The sequence below is a fragment of the Panthera pardus genome, unplaced genomic scaffold (assembly GCF_024362965.1).
Source record: "Panthera pardus isolate Hobbes unplaced genomic scaffold, ASM2436296v1 HiC_scaffold_1, whole genome shotgun sequence".
NCBI classification, from domain to species: Eukaryota; Metazoa; Chordata; class Mammalia; order Carnivora; family Felidae; genus Panthera; species Panthera pardus.
This window is the reverse complement of record NW_026526654.1, coordinates 22,554,851-22,580,003: the sequence shown is the minus strand read 5'-3', so window position 1 is coordinate 22,580,003 and position 25,153 is coordinate 22,554,851. Positions and strand designations below refer to the sequence as shown.

The 25,153-nt window shown below is 39.8% G+C and overlaps 1 protein-coding gene across 1 annotated transcript in view; it reads left to right on the top strand.

Annotated features, from left to right (window-relative positions):
• Positions 1 to 823: 823 nt before the first annotated feature.
• Positions 824 to 25,153, top strand: part of RAP2A (RAP2A, member of RAS oncogene family) — a 35,976-nt gene continuing 11,646 nt past the window's right edge. Inside the window, exon 1 of the mRNA XM_019444048.2 lies at positions 824 to 1,254. Coding sequence (XP_019299593.1) covers positions 941 to 1,254 — 314 coding nt within the window. The 5' untranslated portion in view covers positions 824 to 940. The remainder of the gene's footprint in view (positions 1,255 to 25,153) is intronic.

The following is a 25,153-nucleotide window of genomic DNA, read 5'->3' as shown; positions in this document are numbered from 1 at the left end:
TAGGGCAGTGGCTTTGGGGGCTTTATGTCCTCTCCAGTGTTCTGATGCTTAAAAAAAGGCTCACTCCGTTGTATTTATCTGCGCCCTCTTAAAAAAGCTTCTCTTCATGTTTATACAAGAAAACACCAAAGCCCTCAGGGGTACAGAGAGACTGGGTGGTGTCAAGCAAAATCCCTAATACCTCCTTTTGGACCTTGCCCGTTTCTTCTTTTCACTCTCAGCCTCACGTTAAAGCCTGCAGACTGCTCTGGCCCCGCTAACATCTTGCCTCCGCCCCAATGCCGAGCGTGGGATTCTCAAGTTGACCAGGTTCCCGGCTCAGGCAGACGAACTGCGCATGCCCAGTACGCAGGCCCTGGGGTTCGACGGGGCGTGCAGGGTAAGGTGTTGTTGCGTGGCAGAGGAGGTTGTTTATCTAAGCGCGAGCCGAGGCTTCCGCACCGCGCAGTCTCCCGGGAGCGCGCGCGGCCGGCCGCCTAGGCGACGGGGAGCAGGGGCGGGGCCGCGCCGCGGAGCCCCGCCTCCTGCCGCCGGGCCCCGCCCCCGGCAGCGCTGCGGCTCCCGCTCGGGCGCGCGCTCCGGCGCCCGAGGAAGCGGCGGCGGCGGCGGGCGGGGAGCTGGGCGTGGAGGCGCGAGGGGCGGGGCGGGCGGGTGGCACTGCGGGCCCGCGGCTCGGGCGGCTCCGGTGGCTCCGGCGGCTCCCGCTCGCAGCTCGTGCTCAGTGCCTGCCGGCGCCCGCGGGCCGGATTGCCGCCCTGCTCGGCCCATGCCCAGGGCTACTGCTCCCTCCGCCGGCGCCCGGGGGGCCGCGGCGGCCGTGAGGTGGGGGCGGCCGCGGGAGGCGGCGGGGCCGGCCGCCGGCGCAGGGTCCGGGGGCGCAGCGCGGCGGGCGTAGGTCTATGTCGCGGGCGGCGGCGGCGGCGGCGGCCGCGGAGGGACGATGCGCGAGTACAAAGTGGTGGTGCTGGGCTCGGGCGGGGTCGGCAAATCCGCCCTGACCGTGCAGTTCGTGACCGGCACCTTCATCGAGAAATACGACCCCACCATCGAGGACTTCTACCGCAAGGAGATCGAGGTGGACTCGTCGCCGTCGGTGCTGGAGATCCTGGACACGGCGGGCACCGAGCAGTTCGCGTCCATGCGGGACCTGTACATCAAGAACGGCCAGGGCTTCATCCTCGTCTACAGCCTCGTCAACCAGCAGAGCTTCCAGGATATCAAGCCCATGCGGGACCAGATCATCCGAGTGAAGCGGTGAGAGGGCCGGGGGCGGGCAGGGGGCTTCGCGATGCGGCCGGCAGCCGACGTCCCGGGGCCAGCACTCCCCAGTGCTCTGGGTGGCTGTGGGCAGGGGGAGCTGTCTAGGGAGATGGCTCTGGGGTCTCATGCTCTATAATAATATGTGGGGGTTTTGCCAGCATCACCACCACCATCATCTTGAATCTTAAATTTGAGTGCTTTGTTTCACAACTCAAATTTGGCATCCCGTGAACCCACAGCCCAGCTCTTTGTCTCTTGGATATTGTTAGTAGCACTTGTACAGAACCCCAAAGGAAACAAAGTTTAAAACTTGGCAGGGGGAGAAAAGGGTTGGGTAGGTCTGTACTGGGAAGAGGGGAGCTGTGCAAGCATAGTGGAGACATTTTCAGGTTGAGCAACAACAAAAAATCTACCTTTGCAATATTTGACAGCAAAAATTGCTCACGCATATACGGCAAAAAATGTCAAGTCCAGAGGACAGAGACCTTTCTCCTCTCTTAAAAGATCGAGTGGTGCCAAGGCGTTTTACAAAAATGAACTCTGCAATTAAGATGAAACTTTGAAGACGTTATTAAATTATTTGAAGACATCGTAACAGCTCAGTGAGATTGAGAGTTATTAGCATATAGGAGCACAAATATGCCATTCACATTAAAGAATGTGGCTTAACTTTTTTTTTTAAATCCAACTGCCTTACCCCCCTAAGAAAGGAAAAGAAAGGAAGAAAGAAAAGGAAGTGAAAAAAGCATTCCTAGAAACAAAACAGAAGTTTCTTCAAAGGTGTAACTCAGGTATTAGCTAATTTAAAGTTAATGCAAGTAAGCTTTTTCCTGATATGAACTCTTTTTTTAAGCATGCATTTTGAAAATACGGTTGGTAGCTTAAATGGTTTCGAGTATTTGTTTTCTCTTATGTTAACTGACTATATATTTTCCTAGAATTTCCAGCATCAGAAAGATAATAATATCTTAGTTCAAGGTTTTAGCAAATTTTTCTAATTACTAGTTACGCATTATTATTTTGTCTGATTCTTATTAATAATTGCTAATAATTTTGATTTAGTGTAATTTTTTTCCCTACCTAATTCTAGCTGTAGCTCCACATTTGAAGACACTTACTGAAAGGTAGTTGTAAGTATACTGTAGATATAATCACATTTCAAGTAGTCTGAAAGAGCAAAGCCCAAGTCACGTGTGTTCAGTGGGTACTCAAAAATTCATTACAAGACGTGGATTTTTAATGCAACATATGAAATCACAGGGGATTTTTAATGCAACATATGTCCCCATCCCCCTGTTAACTCATTGCACATGCACTTTAATAGCTAAACTAAAATTTTGTATATTAGTTTCTTTTAAATTTCAAACTTTTGAATAAAGTGAATATTTTCATGGCTCCTCTTGCTATTCTAAGATCTTCAAATCTGATAGCTTTTTACTTCTCCAGTCTCATTTTCTTAGAGTTAATTGCTACAGGAAACAAATGAACAGTTTTGGTGCTAAATTTAATAGGTGTCTGACTCTTAAGGCGCTACGTTGAAGTGACTCAAATCCTGAATTAATACTTCCCCCATACTACTAAAAACAACAACAACAATACAGAACAGGGCAGTCTAATACATTGTCACATGGCGATCTTAAGCCATAAACATATGTCAAATAGTAAAGTAAATGCCCCAACTGCTCCATATTTAAATGTATACTACTGTATACATTTAAATGTATACCTATAACTCAGACATTGATAAAGTCACATACAAAGGACAAACTTCTTGACAAAAGCCTAGGAGACAGAATATGGTAAAATATCCTTAGTTTAGTCCACATAATTTTGTAGTTTCTTATGATTTAGTGGAGATTACTAATAGCAGGCTAGTCTAAATTTGGTATACTGAACAATTTATTTGTTTGCCTATGAAAAGAGGAAAATTCTACTTGCCCAGATGTCTTTTTACTCACTAGTCTCAGTTCTTGAGGTAAAAAGACCAGGGATCAGCTGAAGTAGAGTTCATAAACTCTTTTCACTGGAATTCATCCATTGTATCTGTGAGGGCCCCGTGGACCCTTCTGTGTCCTCACATTTTATACCTCATCCTAACTTTATCATCTGGCCCCCCAGCCTAGAACATATTCTAAATAACTTATATAGAAAGAAAGAATCTGTGTATATTATATATATTTCAGTACAGTGTATAATGCATATATTATGCTAAAGCAGGCATTAAATGTGCTAGTTATTTAACTCTTCCCACTTAAAGAGAATAAAATATGATTTTCAAATAAGTGAACTTTCTACTCTTTTGGGAAATCCATTTTTAAATTAACTAGTTGTTATAGGAAGTATTCAGTAAGTGTCCCCTCCCTTCTGCCCACTAGCTGCTTTACATAATTACATACAGCAGTTTTTTGGGGATATTTAATACCACCATAATGCCAGTGACAAAGGTGAAGTGCAGAGATGTTGGGTCTTTAACCCAAGACTAGTCATTGATGGAGGGATTTAAACCGAGTTCTGTTAGAATCCATATACTCTTTTCTTCTATACCAGGCTGCCTTTGAACTTGTTGTTTACTGACAAATTCAGTATCCAGCTTGGGCTGGCACCGTTCAATACAAGTATAATGTGAGCCACACATGTAATTTAAAAATTTCTAGTAGCTTATTTTTTTTAAAGTACAGCAGATAAAATTAATCTTAATAATGCGTTTTATGTAACACACTATGTAAAATATTGCCATTTTAACATGTAATCAATATTCAAAAATTGAGAAATCTTTTTATGCTACATTTTCGAAATCTGGTGTGTAATTTACACTCACAGCACATCTTAATTCAGACTAGCCATATTTCAGGTGCTTAGTAGCCACATGTGGCAGCAGACTACCATACTGACAACACAGGTGTAAGGTGTATATATTGTAGGGAAACAATAAGCCTCGGTTTTCTTATCTGTGAGATAGATGCGCCTTTCAAAGTCTTTATTAGGATTAAATGAGATGAGATAACCCATATTCAGGTGTCTAGCACAATACCTTGAACAGAGAAATCACTCCAAAATTCCACCTGTTCTTTTATTAATAATGTTGTCACCCAACCTTCTTGAAATTTTATCCTTGATATAAATGTAATTTTAGAGAAAATAAATTGTGAGTGCATTTTGAAATTCATTACCTGGTGTAGACAAGATGAGAACAAAAAGCAATTGGGATTAAAACAACACCTTGAAAAAGTTTTGTTGGTATATTCTCAAAATATTTTCCCTTATTAATGGTTTTATGGGAAAGGGGAAGAGAATGAAGATTTAACTTCAAGTATAGCACCAATTCATGGCCAGATAGTGAAATAGAGCTTTTTATTGGATTGTCCTTGTATGGAGTATTGGGCTTTTAGAAAATGTCAAACAAGGCTGTACTGCCTTAAGTGTTGACAGTTGCAGAGACATTCATATCCATACACTACCTCCTGTCCGAGCCGAGGGGACCAACTAAAAAATGGCCGTATTTATAAATTCACGTGCTTTCCTTTTTTGCCCTGAGTTCCCTTTTTTGACATGACTTCAGATGAGAACACACACTCCAGGAAGTGTGATAGGGATACAGAAGATGTTTCAATTGAAATAAAACTAGTAGAATTTTTTCTGATTTCAAGTTGCTTTTCCCATGCCTCCTAGGGTAAGCCATCGTCCTGACTTGAAGTATCTTGGAACATGCTGTCCCAGGCCTATTGTTCTTAGAATAAAGCCCAGGAATCCTCACATGATCTTCCCAGGTGCAGTGTGCTCCTGCCCATCCCTGCCTTTCCGGCCTCACCTTGTGCAGTCTTCCTTGTCCCTTAGCTCTCAGCACCCACACCTTCTTTTAGTTCCTTGGAAGTGCTTGCCTGGGCTTCCCTTCTACATGTAGCAATCATTTACCTTGTGCAGTTAATTCCTACTCACTTTCACCCTTACTTAAAAGATTTCTTCCTCCTCAGGGAAGCCTTCTACGTCTTCCCAAACTGAGTTAACTCCTTCACACACAAGGTTAACCTCATGCCTCACTCCTTCCCTGAGCCGTCATACTTCAGACATAAGTGGCATGCTGTACTTCCCTCTTCTCGTGGCACTCACCGAAGTCTAGCTATTTGTGTGATAATAGACATGCAATCAGTCTTTCTCATTAAACTCTCATTCTGTGTGGCCAGTGCAGCTCCTGGCACAGAGGAAACACTCAGGAAAAATGTATTGGAAAAAAACAGTATTTGGAAATAAAAGTGTTTTTATTGTCCTTTGGCCTCAGTTTCTCTAGACAGTTTTTTTTTTGTTGTTGTTTAGTTTTATTTATTTTTATTTTGAGAGAGAGAAAGAGGGCATACAGGGGAGGGGCAGAGAGAGGGAGAAAATCCCAAGGGAGAGAGAGGGCTCCCACACTGTGAGCAGAGAGCCTAACACAGGGCCCAAACTCACAGACTGTGAGATCATGACCTGAGCTGAAATCAAGAGTCGGACGCTTAACCAATTGAGCCACCCAGGCGCCCCTCCCCAAACATTTTACTTTTATAGATGGAGGAGATGATTCTTCCAAGTCCATTTTGCAGATGAAGTAGATGATCTCCCTTCAGCTCTAATATTCTGTGACGGCACTTGTATCTAGTTAGGGTGACACGGAAAGGGTGAAGTTTAATAGGAACCTTGAAGAATCAGGAGGACAAAGTCTTCCGGAAGTGGCATGTGAAATGCATAGAATATGTTTACTGGCTGTTAAATAGACTAAATTGGCTAAACTAGGAATTCATATAGAAGTGTGAAAGGAGGTAAGGCTAAAAAAAGTGTAAAGCTAAGTTACAGAAGATTGAAGACTTTGGACTTGATCTTGTAGTGAAGGACCATGATCAAAATCGGTATAAAAAATGGTAACATGGAGGTGATGTGATTGACCGCTTAGTGGCAATAGACCAGAGTCAGAAGGAATAGTCGTGCCATATTGTGATAATCTAGTTTCTGTGCCAAGTAGAAAGATTCTGTCTTTCTTTCATGGAGGGATAGCTGGGGGAGATGATTTCAACGTTGGACATGGCAGTCATCCATATAGATGCACCTAATAAGTAATTAGAATATTTGGATAAAGCCTGAAAGATCTGTTCCCGTTATCTATGAATATAAAGACTCAGGGTCATCTCTGGTTCAGATGTGGAGAGTAGATGAAACCTCCTGGGTAGAGTATACATAAAGAGAGAGAAATGAATGGATATGGCCAGGAATAGAAATTGTAAATGAATATGGCCAAGGATAGAACTTGAAACTTGTAAGATATACAGAGGAGACTGCACATTACTAGAGGCTAGAAGGTGTGGGGCGTTTTATGATTGGGAAAAAGAACGGGGAAAGGTGGTTGATTTGTACTACCCAAAGTAAATTTTTTTTCTATATTTTTACTATTTTACTACTTTTTATTATTTTACTATTATTTCTAATATTTACTAATATTTTTATATCATTTAAGTGATCGTTTTTAAGTGACCCAGCTGATAGTTTGCACTCTTCCTCTTCACAATAAGTAGCTATAAAAACCTTCTCTAAAGCAGGAGCTGGTTGTCAGTTTCTACACATAGATCTTGACCCATGACAGTTTGGTGTTATAGAGCCGAAACCAGGGATTTGGGACTTGTTTGTCCCAAGTAAGTGAAATTTCTAGAGTCTGCCACCATTCTTTACTGTACAAACACATCCTTCCCCAGTTTGATACCTCCAGTAACCAAAATTATAATTGAAAGTTTGGCCTCCAAGGTACAGAGCCTAGAAGCCATGCATCACTTTTTATAGCCCCAAGTGTTGTTTTCCTGGAAGAGAAACTTGTTTTTGCTGCATTGTAAAATTAGAACATTACAATATTGTAGTTTTCTCCTTGTCATCCCAAGACTGGAATTTTTTAAGTTCACTTTGCAGGTGGAGCAGATGATCTCCCTTTGGCTCTAACATTCTGTTGGTTCTTCTCTCTAGTGGACATGGTGAGGGAAGAGGCACAGTTTAATATGAACCTTAAAGAATCAGCAGCCCATGACCTGCAAGTCTTGTCTGGTTAAGATTTGGTGACAGTTGTGTCAATGAAATCTGTAATCAGAGAGATCATTATTATAATTTTTTTTTAAGGGAGAGGGGTCAAAAGTAATTTAAGTAGCCAGCCAACCATTCTGCACACAGACAAAAGATACCACTGTCCCTGCATATTGGTAAGTCCTCTGACAAGAACAAACGGATGATTTGACCACCGACCACTGAATGAGAAATACTCCGGTCACCAGGCAAGTGGATGATGTTGACTTTCTAGTGTTCCTTTAGGAAAAGATCAGGTAATGAATAGGGTCACTAAGGAGGAGGTGGAGGAACTGGTAAGATAGTTCTAGATGACTCAACCAATAGGCAGAGCCAACGAGGCTGGAATCTTTTTATTTGTTAAAGTTTTTCAGTTAGTAATACACTTTTCTCTGTGTCCTCTTCCAGGAAATTATATGTGGCACACTACAATGCATAGATTATACATTTACACATATTTCTAAGCAATGAACTTGACATAAAGGCATGTATATCATACTGAACTCAAGAGATTTTTTTTTCAAGGATAATTTTTATGTTACACAGTTTTTTTTCTTAGCCATTGTCTTCAAACCTAAGCCCCTGGGGAAGGATGTGTGATTCCACTCTTAAGGGGGGTTTTTTGCTTCTGTTTTGACTTTTCCTTGTTATCTGTTTCTCTCCATCTGTTCTTACCTACTATTTTCATATATACTTATATTTTTCTGGCCTACAGAATAAAAAGAATTCTAAGTATGCTACTTTTTTTTTGGAAAAATATTTCAGTTTGGATATGAGTAGATTCTAACGAGATACAAATGATAGAGACAGAATAGTTACAAAAGTATAAATGTAGAGATATTTCTGTAAGAAATGCATCATGAAATTTTAATAGCGTGCAGAAATACACCATATATATTTGCCTTTTTGTTACTTTGACAGCTGTGCTTTATTATATTAAAAATTATTCTCAGGGGCACCTGGGTGGCCCAGTTGGTTGAGAACCGACTCTTGATTTCAGCTCTGGTCATGATCTCATGGTCATGGGATAGAGACCCTGCATACGGCTCTGAGCTTTCAGTACAGAGCCTGCTTGGGATTCTCTCTCTCCCTCCCTCTCTGTCCCTCCCCTGTTCAGGCATGCTCACACATGCATGCTGTCTCCCCCCAAAAATAAATGCACTTAAAAAAATTATTGTCAGCCTGACAGAGAAGTTAAAACATACCTTTATGCTTTACCAGATCAAATTGTGCCTTTTGGGGGAATAATACCAATAATGGTAATGCTATGACTTTAGATGACTGCATTTCAATAAAGTATATAAGTTAGATATAAACATATGGGTAAAGTTTTAAGATTATCAAAATACCTAAAAATAACATATCTCTAGTCGCGAAGATTTTAACATGGTATGTACTAAATACTCTTTGAATAGATTTAACTGTAAACCTCCAAAAGATTGAAATCTCGGGGCGCCTGGGGTGGCTCAGTCAGTTAAGCGTCTAACTTCAGCTCAGGTCATGATCTTGCGGTTCATGGGTTCAAGCCCCACATCGGGCTCTGTGCTGACAGCTCGGAGCCTGGAGCCTGCTTCATATTCTGTGTCTCCCTCTCTCTCTGCCCCTCCCCTGCTTGCACTCGGTCTCTGTCTCAAAAATGAATAAAGACGTTAAAATTAAAAAAAAGAGTTTGAAATCTCTTTGGAAATATGGGACCTAATATTCCAACTATTTCACCTTTTATTCTTGTAGGAAAACCCTAAAAAAAACAAAAACAAAACACCTACATTAGCCTGATTTTTAATATATTTCAGTTTAAATTAATGATCACAGCTGTGAAATAAAATTTATTTAGGCCTGTGAATCAAAATAAGATTATTGAGTTTCTGAATCAAATATCAACAGCACGTTGTATTGAAGTCATGGTTTGGTAAGTCCAGTAACAAAGCAACATTGGAAGTCTTTGGAATCTGAAGCATTTTGACCTGATGTTGAAAATATTACACATTGCTAAAAACTGTATCTGAATAAGCTATTTTAAATAGATTACAGTGTGTAAATTAAGTACACTTTGAAATTATACATTCTTTTTACTCAAAATGCTGAAAGATATTCACTGTCAGAATTGGATAGTTTGTTGTTTTTGCTTTGTTCTGTTTTTTAGTTTCTCTAATGTCTTAATATGTTTAAGGCTTGAAAACATACTAAAATTGATTTCTTAAGGGAAAATACAGTGATTTATAATTTTTCTGTTTCTTAAAAATTTTTTATAATATATTATAATATATATAATATAATACATATAATGTAATATGACTATAATATATAATTTTATATTTATATAATATATAAATAAAATAAAAAATGAGTTATAACTGACAGTTTTTTTCACTTAGTGAAATTACACAAGAAAAACATTGTAAACTGTTATTTAAAACATTTAGAAGTGTTTGTTACTCCTTAAACATGATGATTTGATATGTGTATATATTGCAAAACAATCACTACAGTAAGTTTAATTAACATCCATCACCACATATAGCTGTAATTTTTGTGTGTGTGATGACAATTTTTACAATTTTCTCTTACCACCTTTCAAATATAGTTATTCTAACTGTAGTCACCATGCTGTTATAACTGGAAATCTGTACCTTTTGACTACCTCTCTCTCTCTCTTTTTATCATACACATACGCACACACACACACACACACACACACACATTCTGCCAACCATCAATCTGTTCTATGTATCTATGAGTTCACGTTTTTGTTTTGTTTTAAGATTCCACATATAAGTGAAATCATACATTATTTGTCTTACTCTGACATACTTCACTTAGCATAATGTCCTCAAGGTCTGTCCATGTTGTTTCAGATGTCAGGATTTCCTTCTTTTTTTGTGGCTGAATAATATTCTGTGTGTGTGTGTGTGTGTGTACATACATACATGCATACATACATACCACATTTTCCCTGTCCATTCATTCATCGGTGGACACTTGGGTTTCTCCACGTCTTGGCTATTATGCCTCAGTGACCGTGGAAGTGCAGATACCTCTTCAAGACGGTGATTTCGTTTTCTTTGTATAAATACCCAGAAGTAGAATTGCTAGATCACATGTAGTTCTACTTCTAACTTTTTGAGGAACCTCCATACTGTTTTGCATGGTGACTGTATCAGTTTGCATTCCCACCAACAGTGCACAAGGATTCTTTTTCTCCACATCCTTGCCAACATTTGTTATCTCTCGCCGTTTTGATAATTACCATTCTAACAGGTGCAAGGTGATACCTCATGGTGGTTTTGATCTGTATTTCCTTGATGATTAAAGCACCATTTCATATGTTTGTTGGCCATCTGTACATCCTCTTTGGGAAAATGTCCATTCAGATCCTTTACCCATTTTTTTTTTAATTGAGTTGTTTTGTTTCTGTCAAGTTGTATGAGTTCTTTGTATATTTTAGATATTAACCTCTTACCAGATTTATGTTTGAAAATACTTTCTCCCATTTCATAGATTGCCTTTTCACCTTGTTGATGGTTTTCTTTGCTACGCAGAAGCTTTTTAGTTTGATGTGGTCCCATTTATTTATTTATTTTTCTTCTGTTAACCTTTGCTTTGGTGTGAAATCCCAAAAATCCTTGCCAAAACCAGTCTCAGGGAGTTTACTCTCTATATTTCCTTCAAAGAATTTTATGGTTTCAGGTCTTCTGTTCAAGTCTTTAATCTATTTGAGTTGATTTTTGTGTATGGTAGAGATACTGATCCAGTGTCATTCTTCTGCATGTGGCTGTCCAGTTTTTCCAACACTATTTACTGAAGAGGCTATCCTTTCCCCACTGTATACTTGTGGCTTTTTTTGTTGTGAATTAGTTGACCATGTATGCATATGTTTATTTCTGGGTTTTCTAGTCTGTTCCATTGATCTCTGTGTCTATTTTTTATGTCAGTGCCATACAGTTTTGGTTACTGTAGCTTTGGAATGTAGTTTGAAATCAGGAAGTGTGACACCTCCAGTTTGGCTCTTTCTCAAGATTGCTTTGGCTGTTCAGGGTCTCCTGTGCTTCCACACAAATTTTAGATTTGTTCTATTTCTGTGAAAAATGGCATTGAATTTGGTAGGGATTACACTGAATCTGTAGATTGCTGTGAGCAGTACGGATATCTTAACAGTATTGTTTCAATTCACAAGCATGGAGTGTTTTCCCGTTTATTTGTGTCTTCAGTTTCTTTCATCAGTAGCTTATGTTTTGTTTTTTAATTGTTATAATCTATCAAAAAAACCAAAGTATTGAAAAAATAACACATCTCTGTATCTGCTTCCATGCATTCACTCAGCAGTGGCTGTCACATTTTCTTAATCGTGGCCCTAAGTTAAGAGATACATTTTACATTGTGACACAGCACACATGCGCGTGCACAGCATAAATATGTCTAACTAAAACCAAAGTTTCATGAAATAATAGTTAACTTTCCTGTGTTGCTTGTAATATTTTTTCTACTTTATTCTTTTTTATTTCATTGTTTTTAAATGTTCTTCTTGATCCACTCAACTGATCTCATCACACAGTTTGAAAAGGGCTGTCCTAGAATGTCTGTCCTCCAAGAAAAAATAAATACAACGATCTCAGTAATAGTTTGAAGCAACATTTATCTTTTCTTCCTGCTTTCCCAGTTTCCAGCAGCCCTACATAAATGCTACAAAAATGAAACACTTCCTAACCTGAGTTAGTAACATGCTAACCTCTGTTACAGAGAAAGATAAAGTTCAGACACTAAACAAAAACATACACAGAGTCTGCCTTTTGAAGAAGCATGTGTTTGTGCGTGTTAAAAACATGACATTTTTCTCATTTCTTGTGTAATTTTATTCATTCTGGTAAGGCAGGATAGCTCCTGCCTCATGAAGACTTAAGACAGAAAGAGATGCTGTAGTGACATTCAGACTGGAACGTGTGATTGCAGGATGGTCCAGCTTTGCCACAGGCTGCCGAAGAAGCTTTGGAAAGTGATCTTTATAAGAGGTTTGCTGCCTCTGTCCAGGATGATATTGATTCAGCTCTCCCTGTGACAGTAAAAATAGATGAAGATGACCATAATTATATATATATATCTTGATATCACTTAGGAGAAATGCCCAAGAGAAACATCATAAACCCTTACTTAAAACATTTAGGAGTGTTATCTCTCATGCTTTTCTAAGGAGCAACCCTTACAAATTAATAATTCAAATGTGGAAATACCTCATCATATTAATAATTCATTACATTTTCGTATTTTCTTCTCTATTAGGGATCTTTACAGCTTTCTGTAAATGAAATCTCAGGTGTTTTTCTCTGCCCCAGGATGGAGAATTTTGTTGTTTTGTTCTAAACTCTAAATACATCCATCCTTAGATTTCCAGGGAATATAACAACTACCGTATATATGATAATTGCTCTAATTTGGCATTTTATTTTCTTATGCAAACTGATCTTATTTATAAAGACGGTAAGTGTTAATCTGGTTAAAGCTGAGTTGCAGTACTTAGTCATGTAATTAGAGGCAAGTTAACATTATCTGCATCTCAACGGCCTCGTCTGTAATATGGGTATAATACTGATGAGGTAACGAATGTAGTGTTTCTTTACATGGTAACCCTAAAATATCAGTAGTAAAGTTTCGCCGAAAATCACACAAATAGGAATGAAGTCTAAGTATTCATCTGACTTTATAAAACAGTATACTGCCCCACGTTTTCTTCAGAGTTAGACTTGCCTTACCGTATCTAGATAGCTATATAGCTAATTTAGTATTGCATTTCCATTTCTTTCCCACTGCTTTCTCGTCTGGGTGTGAAGTCCTAGTACAGTATGTTATAGAAATTATAGCATAGACTCTGGGGGTTTTGTCTTTGCCTTCCAGTAGAGACTGTGTTGGCTATAATTGGTGACAGTATGTTTTTGTGACTCACAAAGAATTGTGATGATTTTCAGTACATATATTTTAAGTACAAAGAACACATTACAAAAAGTGATGAGGCATATAGTAAGTATTTGTTAAATAACACTTCTTGAAAATGTTGGTAGTGGTAATAGACCTTTTTATGAATACCAGAAACTATTCCTGGGGTAAAGATCATTTTAACACTCTTCAATGGCCAGTTTAGATAGGTAGGTAGGTAGGGATAGGTAGTTTAGAGACCGAGAAATGTTGACCGAGCTTTTTAATAAATTGATTCCAGAAGTTTTATTTGTCTTTGTATAAAAGTCATCACCGTCGGGGCGCCTGGGTGGCTCAGTTGGTTAAGCGTCCAACTTCGGCTCAGGTCATGATCTCGCGGTTCGTTGAGTTCGAGCCCCACATCGGGCTCTGTGCTGATGGCTCGGAGCCTGGAGCCTGCTTCGGATTCTGTGTCTCCCTCTCTCTCTGGCCCTTCCTCTCTCTCTCTCTCAAAAATAAATAAACATTAAAAAAAATTTAAAAAAAAAGTCATCACTGTCAACATTAAATACTATGCTTTAACCCGCTTCATTTGCATAACATTGCCCTGGGCATTAGGCAAAATCAGTACAAGATAGTATCTGGCCTTCTGGTATGCCAGCATGTACTGTAAGTGAATATATATTTGACAGTGTTGAACTAATTACATATATAGAGAGAGGGACAAAATGCTTTTTAAAACAATTTGATTTCCAAGTTCCAAAATATTTTTACACCAAAAAACATTGCTTTTACCAGGGCCTCCTTTTCTAAGGACTTTTTTCATGCGTTGTAACTCATCGTAGAAATGAAAACTTTGCCTGTAAGAGTAATGCCAACGATTATATATTTACTTCATTATGTTTAGTATATTTTGATCCTCCTTGGAAATGAAATCTTATTTTCTGTTTATATTTGGTTGTAAAATGGTTTGAGCAGAATTGTTATTTTAGAAAGCATTAGAAAAGTAAACTAATTTGTGGAAAATTAAGAACAGTAGATTAGCTAGTCTTCCGGGAAGATAGCTGGGGACTAGTTAAAGATACTAGCTGATTATCAAGGATAGTTGAACATAGATTAAGAAATGAAGAGTAGGGGCGCCTGAGTGACTCAGTGGGTGGAGCTTCCAGCTTCTGCTCAGGTCGTAATCTCAGGGATCGTGGTTTCAAGCCCCACATCGGGCTCACTGCTGTCAGTGCAGAGCCTGCTTGGGATCCTCTGTCCCCTCTCTCTCTGCCCCTCCCCTGCTCATACTCGCTCTCTCTTAAAAATAAATAGCCGTTAAAAAAAAAAAGAAATGAATAAGCTTTACCTTTGTATCTTTTTTGTCTTTGCATTTAACAAAACTGAAATATCCAAATACGGTATATGTAAAATTATACTATCCAGAATGTCACCCCCACCTCCACTCAAATGACCCACATACACTCAAGACTGTTCTTTATCTGCTTTTGAACCAACACTCCAAACAAACACCGGCCATCAGTACTGTCGGTACCGTGGAGGGCTGGATGCCATGGCTCAGACAGATAAATACATGTATGCGCACATGCTTCAGAGCTAACTGGAAATTGAGACAACTTTTGTCAGCATACTTTTGAAGAGCAGGAGATGAGGAAAGAATTTCTTCATGGTTAATTCAGTTTGTGCACAGTTCTAAGGACACACAACTTCTTTTTCAGTGGTCTCACGCTGAGGAACAGTAACGTTTGCATAAACTCTGTCCTTGCCCTCAAATGGTCATTAACTGGGTTCAGCGTGCTGCGGCCTTCAGTGAGGAAGGACCTGAGCTTCTGCGTGGGGCGCTGGGTGGGAAGGATCTTCTGGCTGCGTTCGGGCTCGGCAGGGACCATGCCGTGGCCACCAGCAGCAGTTGCCCAGAGGAAAGCAGCCCTCATGGCACGTTTACACCCAGGCCTAACAAGTCAGCACCCCAGTCCCAGAGGTACGTACCTTTGAAAGGCTACCCTTGATGACAGAAAACGCTTACTCCTAAGACCACCCTGAGCACGTCATCTGGTTTCGTTGAAAGAAACGCTTGGACGTTTATGGAAGAAGGGACTGTTTGGGGAAAGGAGACTGGGTCCATGGCTCTCATCAGCACATCCTGTTTAAATAATGAGTCTGGAAGCTTTTCTTTGTAGACCATACTGATTGGCTTCTCACAATCCCTTGTATCTTTTCCTTTGATTACGTATCACTGCTTTGATCTGGTCCCCTTTCTCCAAAGGGGACTACCTGGACAGTTCAGGTGTCTGCCTGTGTCCATGGCACATTATTTACAGTACCCATTTCTATCTCAGAAGTGTCTCTGGGCAATAAATTATATGCCCATTCTACACTCTTACCTCAAATTCCCTGTTTTTAGTATCACAATTTAAATAGATGTTCATGATGTCTAGTCTATGTATAGAGTCTCTTCCTTTGACCTGGCCAACATCCTTTTGTACTGCATTTGTGGATTTGGATCAACAAATACTGATGACGTTTTACTCAGTTTTTAAAGATGACATCATTTTCTCTAAGCATGCTGGATTAAAGATGGCTGCACATTCTTTGACACAACTCCCATTGAGAGGAGGATCCGTTTCCGTTCCCCTTGAATCTGGGCTGGCCTGCGACTACTTTGACCAACAGAGTATGGCCGAAGTGATGCTAAGCAAGTTTTGGGCCTAGTCACTAACAAGACTAAGCACCTTCCACGATGGTCATTGGAAGCCCTGAGCTGCCGTGCTGGAGAACGCATGAAGAGGGCTGAGACTACAGTGGAGACTATTCATGCCCACCAACATTCCAGGCCGGCGGTGAGGCCATCTCTGACCTTCCACTCAGCCCAGCCCTAACCGAGCACCACTGAGTGAGCCCCGCCAGAAGAACTGCCCAGCTGAGCTCTGCCTAAATTCCTGAAATACTAGGAAAATGGTTATGTCAAGCCATTAAGTTTTGGAGCAGGTTTTTTGTTTGGTTTTTAAATGCCACAATAATTATCTGAAACAACAAAACATGTTTAGGGAAACGTTATTTTAGAAGTTACTTTGATAGAAGAGCACTATCTTTCTCTGTGAAGGTCTTAAAATATTATTAAAGATAACAAGTGAATGAGTTGATGTTGTATCTTAACTCTTAAAAGATGGCAGGTTGATGGGAGCACCTACCACCTGCCCTCACAGCGTATGTGTCCTCACAGAGTACCTGCCCGTGTCATTTTACTGTTCCCACCTACATACAATTAACTTTGAAGAGCAGATTTGATTGTATTAAGAACATAATATATTAAAGTTTAGTTTCCACAGAAAACTCTAGGCATAGGTATATACCCTTTGACATAAACTACCATCTATGTTAACAAGAAAAGTTTCTTTCATGTATTTATTTGGTGCTAAACTGCTTCCATTCTGATATCCAGCACCTGACACTTAGAAAGTTTGCCAAATTAGTAAAGGTCCCTTCAGGTCATTACATTTCTGGAGTTTGGCCTTCTTGCTCCCAAATATCTGGAGACCCCTCCCCCCATACCACCATGAATCATGTTAAGCATTTCAGTATCTAATGCAAGGCATGATAAAGAACATAAAAGAAACTATTCTCAGTAGTATGCATCCAAAAATGCTTTTTTCAGCCTGGTGATCCTGGATATGCTTGCATTGTTTCCGTGACATTTCCACTGTAGTCTACATGCAAAAGCTGTCATCTTGGAAGATCATCATTTCATTAACTCATTCTGTTTATTTTTTATTTTTATTTTTTTCACTTTTTATTTTTTTTGAGAGAGAGACAGAGCACTAGCAGGGGAGGGGCAGAGAGAGAGGGAGACACAGAATCTGAAGCAGGCTCCAGGCTCCGACCTGTCAGCACAGAGCCCGACACGGGGCTTGAACCCATGAACCGTGAGATCATGCCCTGAGCCAAAGCCAGATGTTCAACCAGCTGAGCCACTCGGGTGCCCCTAACTCACTCTATTTTGTGTGTCTATAAGAGGATTGATTCCAGCACTGGAGGTAGAGCTATATATAGGACGTTCATAGCCCTCGTCCTTCTGAGGCCCCTGAGGTAACTGCAAAGGTAGCACAGCTGGTGTAAAGCAGAAACAAGACTTTATCTCAGAACTCCTCACTCGGCCTAGAGTTTTGTTTTGTTTTCTATTTTCTTCCATTAACTTACTAGGGCTTCAGAGCCATGGTTCATACTAACGACTTAGCGGTGTTTGGGGTGAGAAGGTGATTGGAGTAAGAAAAGAAACTTCGGTTTGGAGAAGATTGTCAGCCTTTGATATTAGAAGGAGTAGTATTTATCCTGTTTTTTTCGAAAACCAAATGGTCTTCAGTAGACGGTTAGATTTGGCCGTCCTTGCCAGGCGAATGGGAGCCAGACACAGAGGAGGTAAGATACTATGTCTGACATTTTTTGTACATTTTTACAGATAAATCACCACAATTAAGATTCTAGAACTGACTTACTGGCAGATGGTTTGAGAGAACTTAGAAAAGAGTAATTAGCATTTCTGTAGTATTTTACAGTATCCGTAATACTTTAATGGCTAATTCATGTAAAGTGCTTAGTGCAGTGCCTGGCCCCTACTAAGCCGTCTACAGATGCTAGCTATTATTAGTAAAGTCATCACCATCGTGTTCCTCAACATAATTCCTAAGTATCGTTAAAATTTCTGTCACAAATAAGGAACCTGCAGCTCAGAAAGGTCACATGACATCCAAGGGAGCAGAGCTCGGCTTTTTCTAGTTACCTGAAACCGAAATCCAGTTCTCTCTCCCTTATGATGCACTCCATGAGGATTTTAGCCGTTGACCAAATTGCGGTTGACCTTGACTCTCAGCCTAGGGATAAACTTTGTCTAGTCAAGTGGCTTGGGGGGATGGAGAGAAAACTGTGCAATGTTTTAAGATCATAGTTGTGGGAGTGGCATATAGGATAGAGTACAGAGGTGAAGAATTGGAGGTGGGACCAGTTAGGAAGCGATTACGTAGCTCAAGAATGAGTTATTTTGGAAATGGAAGGGTTGCTATAGCAGCAATGTAAATGAAGGGACAGATTGTCTCACGTCCAATAATCCTTGCTCTCCTCATCCTCTGTAATCACCACACTAGACCTACTACAGCCCCTCATCCCAAACCTGATGACTATTAAAGACTGTTGAAGACGTTTTTTGCTTACCAGCCATTCTCCCTTGCTGGCTCCCACAGAGACTTCTTAGAATGGTTTATAACTTCTTCTACTTCAGGGTTGGTTTGAATTCTGTCACAGTATCTGTAGCTCTTCATTTCCAATGGTTGCTGTCGGGCACCATAATCTCCACCAATGGTGATAGTTTCCAGCTCCTTCATTGTGCAATTTTTTAATGTTTATTTATTTTTGAGAAGGAGACAGAGCGCGAGCAGGGGAAGGGCAGAGAGAGACGGAGAGGGAGAGGTACAGTGAGAAGCAGGCCTCAGGCTCCTGGTTGTCAGCCCAGAGCACAGTGCGGGGCTCGATCCCACGAACCATGGGATCATGACCTGAAAGAAATCAAGAGTTGGACGCTTAACTGACTGAGCCACCCAGGTGTTTCTGGTGCTGTTTGTATTGTAATTTGGAAAGTAAGAAATATTTTAGTATCTTACTACAATAGTGGAACAGTCTCCCAAGGCAAATATTCTTTTATTCATAATTTGAAAGTTCCTAAAAAGTTTTAGCTCTTCATAGCTTTGCTGCATCTTTAAATCGTCTCCATTCGGAGAGATGGCTTCTGAAAAGTATTTGTAATTGAACTTTAACTGTGTACCAGCTACAGAGGAATTCTCATTCATAAACATTTTCACCAGAAATTCTAAAATGAAGAAGTGTCGAGAAGACGTATTCCATAACTTAATAAACGGAGAGTTAGGTAACCGTTCAGGCAACCTGCATGTGCCTGAGCAGCCGACTCAGTGTAGTCTTTTCAAGAACAAGAGCGGGACCTGTTTTGTGATGCACAGGTTTCGGATTTCAACTCTCACTAAAGGTAAAACGCACGTTTTATGTCTGGACACATTTGTTCCTTTGATAGATGAAAGCTGTGTGTTCTTCATTTATGTGTCTCAACGTGAACTTTCCCTGCTATTTAAATTATGTAGGAAGACCCATACTTTGTTGACAGATTTTTAAAACGATAGATTTTGATTTGGTAGACCGAATATGCATTAAAACACACACTAAAATTTAGCTACACATTAAAGTATCAAATATAGAGCAACAACTGCTTTCTAGTACCTTATTTTGGGTATCTTGGATATTACGCTTTAAAAAAAAAATAAGGCGCCTGGGTGGCTCAGTCAGTTAAGTGACCGACTTTGGCTCAGGTCATGATCTCACGGTTAATGGGTTCGAGCCCCACATTGGGCTCTGTGCTGGCAGCTTGGAGCCTGGAGCCTGCCTCAGATTGTGTGTCTCCCTCTCTTTTTGCCCCTCCCCTGCTTGTGCTCTGTCTGTCTGTCTCTGTCTCTGTCTCTCTCTCTCTCAAATATAAATAAACATAAATTTTTTTTTTTAAATAAGAGAATCAACTGGTTTATTCAGATAATTTTTTGCATTTGTAAGTGACAAGGCTTTAGGCTTCTAGTTGTGAACACTTACTTACATACGTTCCTGGGGTAGAAAATGCCCACTTCTAATAAATAAAAAGCCAGATTAAATGTAGTCATCAAGATTTTTTTTTCTTTCTAACATAGGTATTTGAAGTACTGTGGTATCTTGATATGCCCAGAAAGAACTAAGGTTAGATGGATCCAATTTATAAATCTGAGAGTGAAGAAAATGTTCAAAATTATCATTTTTATTTCCAGTGACGTGCTCTTTAGTATTAGCATTCCTTACGCTTTCAGTCCTCAGGCAATTTTGAATATAAATTAAACAGCACAGAACTTGGACAGAAATGTAAAATTGATTAGCAGTGTTCAGCTGAGTAATAAACTAACTGATCGACTGAATCCTGCACTTTCTGTGACTGAAAAACCCCGTAGCCAACATGCATGTTCGCTCAATTTGTCCTGAAGGTTATTTTCTGTTCCAATTTTAATGAGGAAATCATTTAGATAATTATCTTCTTTATTGATTTTTTTTTTCTGTTTCAATTTATTATTATTTTTTATTGAAGTATCACTTCTGTGCAGTAAAGTGCATACATCTTAGATGTCCAGCTGGATGCCTCTCCCGTATAGTCAAATCCTGGATGAACGTCCAGGACACAAATTTCGAGCAGCACAGCGGTTTCCCTTGTGTCCCACCCTGTCACTGCAGGCCCAAAGACCAGCACAGTCACGTCTGTTCCTGGGCTCCTGGCTTCTGTTGTTCCAGGTACCCTTTGTGAGATTCATCTGTGCTGCTGGTAGCAGGAGCTAATTCTTTCCTAAGCCGCAGTAGTTCCCCTCGTATGGACGTACCACGATTCCGTCATCTCTTCTGGGGGTGGGTTGGGGCCGTTACCATTAACGCTACTGTGAACATTCTAGTACATATCTGGGGTTACACGCATGTACACTTTCTCTTGGGGTATACCTTGGAGTGGGATTACTGGGTACGAATGCGTATTTGCAGCATGAGTAAATACTGCCAAATGAGGGGCGCCTGGGTGGCACAGTCGGTTAAGCGTCCGACTTCAGCCAGGTCACGATCTCGCACTCCGTGAGTTCGAGCCCCGCGTCAGGCTCTGGGCTGATGGCTCGGAGCCTGGAGCCTGTTTCCGATTCTGTGTCTCCCTCTCTCTCTGCCCCTCCCCCGTTCATGATCTGTCTCTCTCTGTCCCAAAAATAAATTAAAAAACGTTGAAAAAAAAAAAAATTTAAAAAAAAAAATACTGCCAAATGATTTTCCAAAGTATTTGTACCAACTTAATCTTGCGCTCACATTGTCAGTCGTCTTAATCTTAGCTAACCTGGGAAGATTCCCATGGTACCTCGTTGTGAGTTTAGTTTTTGTTTCCCTGGTGTGTAATGGTGTTGCGCGCCTTTTCATTTGCTTCATGATGATTTGGGTGTCTTCTCCTAAGAAATACCTACTCCAGTGCTTTGTCCATTTAAAAATTGTATTGTTGTTTTCTTCTCTTTTGTAGAAGTCCTTTATACATTCTGGATAGAAGTCCTGTGTTAGATACATGTATTGCAAATACCTTTTCCCAATTTTTGGCTTACCTTTTCACTTGCTTAATAGTTTCTTTACATGAGCATAAATTCTTAATTTTAGGGGCGCCTGGGTGGCTCAGTCAGTTAAGCGTCCGACTTCAGCTCAGGTCACGATCTCGCGGTCCGTGAGTTCAAGCCCCGCGTCGGGCTCTGGGCTGAGGGCTCAGAGCCTGAAGCCTGCTTCCGATTCTGTGTCTCCCTCTCTCTCTGCCCCTCCCCCGTTCATGCTCTGTCTCTCTCTGTCTCAAAAATAAATAAACGTTAAAAAAAAAATTAAAAAAAAAAATTCTTAATTTTAATGAAGCCCAGTTTATTAACCTTTCCTTTTGTGGTTAGTTCTTTTTTCATATCCTATTTAATATATTTTTAAGACTTTTAAGACTTCATTAAAGCAATAATTTAGGAGGAGCTTTAAAAATAGTACACTTAACAGTGTTGCATGATTATCATTCACAGATTTTCAGAAGTAAACAAAATGTCCAACTGGTAAGAGTTGAAGGCTAAAATATCATTCTCTTTTTATTAATAGTAAGTTGAGAGTATATGGGAAGACCTTTAATAAGGTAAAATTTGAGTGGCAAATGATTGTTACCTTACCCAGTAAGATAACATGTCACATATGGAAAAAACATACAGGCCTTTAAAGAGACTCCCAGGTATAATCAGTGAAGGATGGGTGGAAATCTAGAGTAATATTAATAGAAACATGACGTGAATAACCTGAGTAGGATATTTTAAAAATAAAAATTTTGTAGGAAAAGGAAGTAGCCAGTTCTATGGGAAAATCATCATTTTGTAAACTCTACGCTAAGAGGAGGTGGTCTTTAATGCTCATTAAGAACTCCATGATATACCAGAATCTTCTTTGTAAGAAGTAGTGATTTGGATAGCCAGGATCATTTTAAACACGGTCACAGTGAAAGTGTATTAGAAACAGGGTAATAGAAGGCATATGGTAGTTACCTTTGTGGTCTTATATTCTTAGTCATAAGATAAAACTATACTTATAAAAACAATAGTTTACCTATGAGTCATTTCTGATTTCTCTTTTTTTGTCAAAACCACTACCTGCTCTGTGTCTTGCAACCAGCCCTTAGTATGTCTTGTTGGTGCAATTTCCAAATATATTTTATGTCTTTTTTTTTTTTTCTACTGCCATTGCCATCATCCCAGTTCAAGTCCTTGCTGTCTCCTGCCTAGACCACTTCAGGTGTCTTTTATCTTCCTGCTACTTTTGTGACCCTAAAATCCATTTTCTGTATGTTAGCCACACTGATCTCTTAACACATAACGCCATGTAACTTCCCTGCCTAAAGTCCTTCAGTAGCTTTCTCCTCTTTCTCCTGTCCTTAGAATAGTAGCCATCGGTCCTCTTCATCCCTCCTGCTCTTCTCTCCCCTTGCTCTTTATGATGTAACCATGCTAGTCTCCTTTTTGTTCCTTGAATAAGCCTACTACTTTCCTACTGCCTATCTTTAAAATCTTTTTCTGCCTAAAAGGTTTCATTCCTGGTTTTTCCCATGGCTCATTCAACTCTCAATCCTCAAGCTTGTGCTTAGATTTCATCTTCCTGGAAATGCCATCTTTGATCACCCAGTGTAATTAATATTGGCCTACGCAGGTTATTACATAGTAATATTGATTTTCTTTGTAACAGCCATCACAGTCTTTCGTTATATTGTCTGTTTGTGTATAGTGTTTCCTCCAATTTTTGAATGTAAACTTCAGGGACTTCATTTGTCGTATATCTCCAGTGCCTCACACAATGCCTAGTGGGTACTCAAGAGATGTATTCATGAAAACCTATGCACCCCAAGTTCTTTTTTTTAATGTTTTATTCATTTTTGAGAGAGAGAGCTTAAGCATGGGAGGGGCAGAGAGAAGGGGACAGAGGATCCAAAGCAGACTCCATGCTGACAGCAGTGAGCCCAATGCGGGACTCAAACTCACCAACTGTGAAATCATGACCTGAGCTAAAGTCAGATGCTCAACAAAGAGAGACCACCCAGCACTCCTATGCTCAATATAAAATGTAAATAAGAGTTCAGACAACCGAACTAATTCGTTACAAAAGTAAGGGAAGATTTTAAAAGAGATGAAATTTGACCTGAGCTTTGAATGGCAGTTAGAATTTGACTGGTAGGAAGTAATGAATCACTAAATTCTACACCTGAAACTCATATTACACTGTATGTTAACTAATTGGAATTTAAATAAAACCTTGAAAATAACTTGATTGGTGAGGACCACTATAGTTAGATGACCACCATGAACAAGGAGACAGAATTAAGAGCAGAAGATTCTCTTTGGAAAGTTGTAGGAAATAAGGTTGAATTAGATATGAAGGGCAAGAGTTTGGATAGCTGAAGAACTAAACAGGAAAGTTTATATATGACATGGTTAACAGTGGAAAGCTGTTGTCAGCCCCTGAGTAGGGGAGCATGGATGACATCATGTAAGTTAATCATTGCAAGGAATTGGTGCATTTCACCTAAGTTTCTCTTTCAGGAGCATATTCTTCCAAGGTCTGTAGGGTCTGTAGTGATTTTTCCTATTTCATTCTGATATCATTAATTTGTGTCCTTGTTTTCTTAGTGTGGCTAGAGGTTTGTCAATTCTACTGATGTGGAACTAGTTTTTTTAGTTTTCTATTTAGGTCTATTTCTATTTAGATTTACTATATTGTTTATCTGTCTTTGATTTATTTGATTTTTCCTATTTCTTATTTTTACTTTCTGCTTAATTTGGATTTATTTTGTGCTTTTTCTAGTTTCTTAATGTAGAAGCATAGATCACTGGCTTGAGACATTTCTTCTTTTCAAATATAGACATTTAATGCTATGATAGTTCTCTGTGACCTGCTTTAACTGTGTCCCACAAATTTGGGTATATTTTTATTTTCTTTCCATTAAATCTTTCCTAGTTTTCCTTGTGATGTCTCCTTTAAGCCGTGGGTTATTTAGAAGTATATGGTTCAGTTTCCAAACATTTGTAGATTTTCTCATATCTTCCTGTTACTAATTTTCCATGTAATTCCATTATGGTCTGAGAACATATTTTGTATCATTTCAATTCTTTGACATTTGTTACAGTTTTTATAGCCCAAACATGGTCTATCCTAGTGAATGTTCCAGGAGCACTTGGGAAGAATATATTCTGCTTTTGTTGCATGGAGTGTTTTATAAATGTTAGATAAATGGTTTAATAGCCTTTTGCACTGCTACACAGTTTCTACAGTTGTGGTCATCTTCCCAGCAAAGTGGGCAGAAGATAGAAAGGAGAAAAGAAAAAGAGAGGAACATACAGAGATTTCCCATATAATCCCTGCCTACACATGCATAGCCTCCCCCATTATCAACATCTCCCACCACAGTAGTACATTTGTGACAATTGATGAACCTGCATTGACACATCGTAATCACCCAAAGTCCACAGTTTACCTTAGAGTTTACTCTTGGTGTTGTACATTCTGTGGATTTGGACGAATGTTTAATAACATACATCCATCATTATGGTATCCTGCAGAGTATTTTCACTGCCCTAAAAATACTGTGTTGCACCTGTTCATCCCTTCCCATCTCCCACCCCAACTCCTGGCAACCTTTGATCTGTTAACTTGTCTCCATAGTTTTGTCTTTTGCAGAATATCATATAGCTGAAATCGTACAGTCTGTAGTCTTTCCAGATTGGTTTCTTTCACTTAGTAATGTACATTTAGGGTTCCTCCCTGT